Here is a 6,227-nt window from a genome sequence, read left to right on the forward strand (position 1 = left end):
GCTGTCCGCCGCGTTGCGCGCGCGCTATATTTACTTTTTTTATCGCGTGGCACTAGTATAGCGCGGCTGTTGGAGATGCTCTTAAGCCACGTCTTAAATAACGTGTTCACCGGACATTTTTTGGCTCACATGTTATAATTTTTCTTTGACGTCGTAACTCCTCAAAGTTGCCACGGTCACAAGTGACAACGAGCCTCACACATCTCACTTGTCAAACCAGAACATATGCTCGAAAACACATCCGTTTGCATCCGAATATCCCCTTTTGTTATCTGCCTATATGCACGACGGCCGCCGGCACACACCGAAAGCGTACGCCGGCGACGACGCGCGTTGAGGGGGACTTGACCATGCACGGTGAGCCAGTCATTACATCACTCGGGCTCGGCCACTCCGAAGTCTGGAGTCTGAACTGAAGCGATCCCTTCTTCCTCACACCTTCCGGGAACCTTCCCCTCACCTTCCCGCCCGCTCCGGCATTGCGGCGGGCTATATAAGCCGGTCGACCCCTCGTCCTCTCGAGCCAAAACACACCCACACATCCACCCCCTCTCCCTCTCCATCTCCTTCTCCTTCCTCCAGCTCGAGGAAATTGATACGCCGAGGAGGAGGAGAAAGCGAAAGGAACTCTTGTTTGTTTGCATTCGGGAAGTGACGCCGGCGATCGAGATGGCGGCGCACAAGCGGCTCCACGACGGGTTCGAGCAGGACGCCGACCAGCCCGAGAAGAAGCGGATGGAGCGCTCGGTCTCCTTCTCCACGTGAGCCTCCTTCCGACCCGCCGTCTGTTGGTTCTTCGTGTGCCTTTGTTCGTTCATGGAGGCGTTTGCTGATTCTTCCATGGCGTCTGTGTATTTGGGGGTTACTGCAGGGTGATCAGGGAGGCCATGGTGATGAAGCAGGTGCAGAGTGTGTTCCTCGTGCTGGAGCCTCTCCTCCGCAGAGTGGTAAGCAGAGCCGTCCGGATTGCTGCTTGGTTCTTCTATCCTTGCCCTGTTCTTGGGATCGAGTGTTCTGATCGATTGCTCTGTTTCTTGATGGCGCCAGGTGCAAGAGGAGATCCAGGCGGGGCTGGTGCGTAGCCCGCGCTACATCGAGAGGTCGTCGCCGGAGACGCCGTCGCCGTCAGCACAGCCGCCGGCGTGGAGGCTGGAGTTCCTGCGCCCGCCGATGCTGCCGATCTTCACCGGCAGCACGATCGTGGACGTGAAGGGCGAGCCGCTCCAGGTCATCCTCGTTGACGCGGACACCGGCTCGCCCTGCGGCGCGCTCCCGCAGTTCATGCGCGTCGAGCTGGTGCCGCTCTTCGGCGACTTCGCCGCGGACGGCCGCGACGAGTGGACGGCCGGCGAGTTCGCCCGGAACATCGTCAAGGAGCGTGACGGGAAGCGCCCGCTCCTCACCGGCGACGTCGGCCTCGGCATGCGCGACGGGCGCGCCGTCGTCAACGACCTCCAGTTCACCGACAACTCCTCCTGGGTCCGCTGCCGCAAGTTCCGCATCGGCGCGCGCGTGGCGCCGGGCGGCTACGACGGCGGCAGGGTCGCCGAGGCCATGACCGACGCCTTCAACGTCCGTGACCACCGCGGCGAACGTAAGTCGACGCAAACTCCGATGCTCGCTCAAATTATTCTGCCGTGAACTGCGCGTGCTCATTCTTTGCGGCGATCTTGGTGCATACGCATGCAGTGTACCGGAAGCACTACCCGCCGGCGCTCGGCGACGAGGTGTGGCGGCTGGAGAAGATCGGCAAGGTGGGGGCCTTCCACCGGAAGCTGCGGGAGCACGGCGTGGAGACGGTACAGGAGTTCCTCCGGATGCTCACCGTGAAGCCGGACGTGCTCCGCGCCATAATGGGCGACGGCATGACCGACCGCATGTGGGAGGCCACCACGAACCACGCCAAGACGTGCCACGCCGGCGACAAGGTGTACGCGTACGCCGGGCAGCACGGCGCCGTCGTCTACGTCAACTCCATCCACCAGCTGGTCAGGCTCGAGTTCGCCGGCGTCGAGTGCGCGGCGCAGCAGCTGAGCAGGGACCAGAAGGCGTACGTGCAGCAGCTGTACGTGGAGGCGTTCGAGCAGCGGGCGAATCTCCTGGAGGCCGATCCCCCCACCGCCATGCCCATCCACGCCAGCACCAGCACCAGCACCAGCACCAACAGCCTCCCAATGCTGCAGAGTAAGCAACACATATCCCACCAACAATTCTTCATCAAGCTTCTGATGAAAATCATGCTCTGTTTTTATTCTGAATCCTAACGTCGAATGTTCCAAAACCTTCTTGTTTGTTTCAGACGCATCGCCGGTCGCGCCTCTTTCGGCCAACCCGATCTGGTACCAGGGCACCCCGGGGATGGACTTCCAGATCGTCGACCAGAATGACAGCTTCAACTTCCAGATGGACTTTCAGAACAACTTCGGCTAAGATGCAAGAGGAGGAGGAGGGCAGAGTTTCAGATGTGTACATTAACCATTACCACTACTATCTATCTATCTATGCAAGAATGTGTGTCAGTGTTCAGTTCAGTTCAGTTAGTCCAAGGCTAGGTGGACATGAGCGGCCCTCGCCGCCCGCCGAGCATGTGCTCAAGCATCCGCGGGCGGCGACAAAGAGGCGGTCGAGTGAAATTCTTTGGTTTATTCGTATGCTTTGTTGTAGTTTCATCATCTTCTCCTGCAATGCAAAGTTGTAGGGCGTGTGTTGGTTGGTTGGTTTGGCGTCCATGGTGACGGTGTCCCTTGTAATGTAATGTTGGGGGTGGCAACTTCACCTTTTTCTAGCATTTCCACAAGTTTTTGGGGTCTTGTAAATTCCAAGTCTCAATAAAGGGAGCAAGCAATTGCCTTCTTGTACAGAACAATCATACTGCACTTGTCTTTGGTTTACCAACAACATTTTCGTGCTCTGGTGGCATGTTACTGCTTGGATGAAGCACTCTAAGGTAAGATGATGCATGCCACCTGTGAACTAGACGTGGACATCGAAGAAGAAATTCAAGATGCATTATGAAAATGTACGATGAAAATTCCTGTTTAAAAAAAGATGACTAAATCAAATCCAGACACATTCGTATCCAAGTAGATGGAAATGGTTTTACAACCTTCATAAGATCAGATGTATAACAACACAATTTTCTGTCCGATAAAAGGACCTTGCAGAAAACAAAAGGGCACAGTGGTGAGAAGTCAAGTCAAGCCAAGCGTTTGCGCGTAAACGAAATGCGACAGGGACATGAACCTCCTGTCTTTTGTCGATGATGCCGGTTCCATGTTCCCTAGGCAAAAAAACAGAGCAAGGATGCAAAGCAGAGCACCCTTGATTCGTTCCAAATGTGAACCCAACAAAGAAAACTATTCGTTGCCCCATAGAGGGTGCTAATGAAGGTGAATCATCCGACGGTTTCACACTAAAACATCACCAGCATCTACAGCCCCTTTGGATGCTAAAGAGGGGAAGTTTAGCAGGAATATGAATGGACGCAGGTATGGTTTCCTGCTAATAATTCAGTTGAAGAATTTGTAAATCCGTCGTAGAAGGACCTTTGAATTACTTCCTACGTCATAAAATAAATGTCTTAACTTTGTATCAACTTTAGTACAAAGTTGTATTAAAATTGAGACACTTATTTTAAAACTGAGGAAGTATTTATTTTTACGGTCATGGATAATCTCGGAAACTAAGTCTAACTTGAACTCAATAACCGTCTAATTTTACATGGATATTCGTGTGGATTTTTACCTTTTTTTTCTCTCTATTTCATCTCTTGATACGAATATCGATGTAAAAAACGCACCTCTTGTCACTTAGGGCATCTCCGACGCTGACCCGCAAATCGGACATCACATCCATTCGCGGACTTGGGAGGACAAGTCCGCGGACGAAACCGACCATCCAAAGCTAGCCACATATATTTGAAACCGTGTTTCAACAAACCGGACGAATTAAATGCAAATTGATTGATTTCATTTAAACAGGACAAAAACATTTATATTTTAGACATATTTTTACTAAACTATACCAGACTATGATAAAACTAGTCTATGGCGGGCCGCGGCCTTCACTCTCACTGTATGTCTTCCCTATATCCGACAACCCGCTCGTCGGACTATCAGGAGTCCTAGAGGGATATGCTTCAACGGAAGGGGAAGAGTAGCCTCCCTCTGCCGCCACAAAGCACTAACCAGAGTTGGTTTTTTGGGAGAGTAAGACAGTTGTCATGGCCTACGCCCGTACGACGAGGGCAAGACACTAGCTGTCCAACCTGGTGGCACGATGGCGATGGCCTTCGTGGGCCCCAAGCTGGGACAACCTCCCATTATCTGCTTTCCCTTGCTGTCTACCATGACCTCGGACGTGCCAGCCTCTACAGACATAGCTGCTTTTCCCGACTGACTGATGGCTGCCGCCAATGCTCGCGGTGGATTTGCCAAGAGACGGTGTTGGTTAGCCTAGATGGGCGAGGAGGGGTTAGTGATGGCAGTGGTGGCGCTGGATTCGGATGGTTTGCACGCAAGCTAACCAGTATTGAGCTGGCTCGCCACGCGACCTAGGCTGCTGCAATGCTGGAGAACTCATACTAGCTAGAGGCCATGAGAGGTATTATAGAAGGAGGAGATGGATGGTAGGGGTGAGGTGTTTTTCTTGTTAGGAGTTTGGCCATTTTATATAGCATGCAGGTGTGAGGAGCCAATCGAAGACGTGTTTAACACACGTCCACACGGAAATTAACGTCCGACGCTAGGGGTGTCGGAGTAGGTTCCTCAGCGCATGCCCCATTTTAATGGTTAGGCGGGCAGACGAATGCCATTTCAATGCGAAAAGATGATGTGCGCAACGCTCTCAACTGACAAGCTGCTTCAATGTCCGCTCGGGGTCGTGTCCGCTCTGGGAGGCATTATGCGGGCAGCTCGCTTCTAGCGGGAAAGCGCACGTACACAAGAAAGGGGTTTTGCGAGGGCCGAGCCTTTCAAAAGCGTGTGTGACGTCGATCCGGGCGTCCGCAAAGTCCCCTCGGTTTGTTGTTAGATGCCACAACACGTGTGTACCACACGGTTTGGTGCGCATCCAAACTTTAAGGCGCTTCGGTTTTTCTTTCATTTTTTCTTTTTTTTCATTTCTTTTAGTTTTTCTTTGATTTCCTATATTTCTTCGTTTTTCTTTTTTTCTCTGATATACTATTATTTTCTTTGTCTTTCTCACCAGTTTCCTTTTTATTGAAATGTTTACTTTGTTTCAATTATTTTGTTTTGCTTGGGTTTATTTGTTTTCTTTTATGTTTTCGTTTGGGTTTCTTCATTTTGCTTTTGTTTCACATTGTTTTCTCAGTACATAATATACATTTTTGGTGTACACATGAAACTTTTCTTGATACACATTGAAAATGTTTTAAATACATGATCTACATTTTTCTCGAATACATGTTTTGAACACTTTTTGAATACATGGTCAGCAGTTTTTTACATACATATTTAACATTTTTTGAATTTTTGAACAACATCTTTCAAATACTTGCTCAATATTGTTTGAAATCCTTGGTTAACAATTTTTTATACATTATCAAATAAATTCATCATTTTTAATTAGTATTCTACATTTTTTCTATACACATTTAATATTTCTCAAATACAAGATTAAAATTTTCTGAGTACATGGCCAATATTTATTATGTAGACACTTTAAAAAAAATAAAAAATATATTTATTAATGTATTTTAAAATCCAAAATTTCAAGTTTCTAATATAAGGTTAACATTTTTTCTATGCATATTTAACATTTTCAAACGTTGTATCAAAAATTTTCATACAATGTTAAAAGGAATTAATGCATGTTCAACATTTTTTCTATACATATTTTAACATTATCGAAATCTTTGATTAATACTTTTTAAATACTTGTTCAATTTTTTTTCAAATACTTGATTAACATTTTTTATACAATGATTAATTTCTTTCATTATTTTTATAATGCATGGTAAATACACGTTTTACATTTTTCAAATCCTTGGTTAACGTTTTTGAAATACTTGTTGAACATTTTTTAAGTGCTTGATTCATATGTTTCTATAAATTATCAAAAGATTTTACTTTTTTAAGACAAGGTCAACATTTTTTATACACGTTTAATATTTTTTAAATGGATGTTTAACATTTTTCAAGGCATTATGTAAAGTATATTTATATAACATATATGCTTAGAATATTTGAAAGTGTAAACAAAAGTAA

At 47.5% G+C, this 6,227-nt stretch overlaps 1 protein-coding gene across 1 annotated transcript; it reads left to right on the top strand.

Annotated features, from left to right (window-relative positions):
• The first annotated feature begins 431 nt into the window (after nt 1-431).
• LOC123439266 (calmodulin-binding protein 60 C-like) lies at nt 432-2,852 on the top strand. Its single transcript, XM_045116002.1, has 5 exons — nt 432-761; nt 872-947; nt 1,048-1,594; nt 1,690-2,184; nt 2,300-2,852. Exons 1-5 carry the CDS (start codon nt 670-672, stop codon nt 2,428-2,430), a joined length of 1,341 nt encoding a protein of 446 aa, XP_044971937.1. The 5' UTR covers nt 432-669; the 3' UTR covers nt 2,431-2,852.
• The last annotated feature ends 3,375 nt before the right edge of the window (nt 2,853-6,227 follow it).

This window comes from Hordeum vulgare, chromosome 3H (genome assembly GCF_904849725.1).
Source record: "Hordeum vulgare subsp. vulgare chromosome 3H, MorexV3_pseudomolecules_assembly, whole genome shotgun sequence".
NCBI lineage: Eukaryota > Viridiplantae > Streptophyta > Magnoliopsida > Poales > Poaceae > Hordeum > Hordeum vulgare.

Coding starts and splice junctions, on each gene's coding strand:
- LOC123439266 (XM_045116002.1), top strand. CDS start 670: ATGGCGGCGCACAAGCGGCTCCACGACGGGTTCGAGCAGGACGCCGAC. Junction 948..1,047: donor AGCCTCTCCTCCGCAGAGTG/GTAAGCAGAGCC, acceptor TGATGGCGCCAG/GTGCAAGAGGAGATCCAGGC. Junction 1,595..1,689: donor CCGTGACCACCGCGGCGAAC/GTAAGTCGACGC, acceptor ATACGCATGCAG/TGTACCGGAAGCACTACCCG.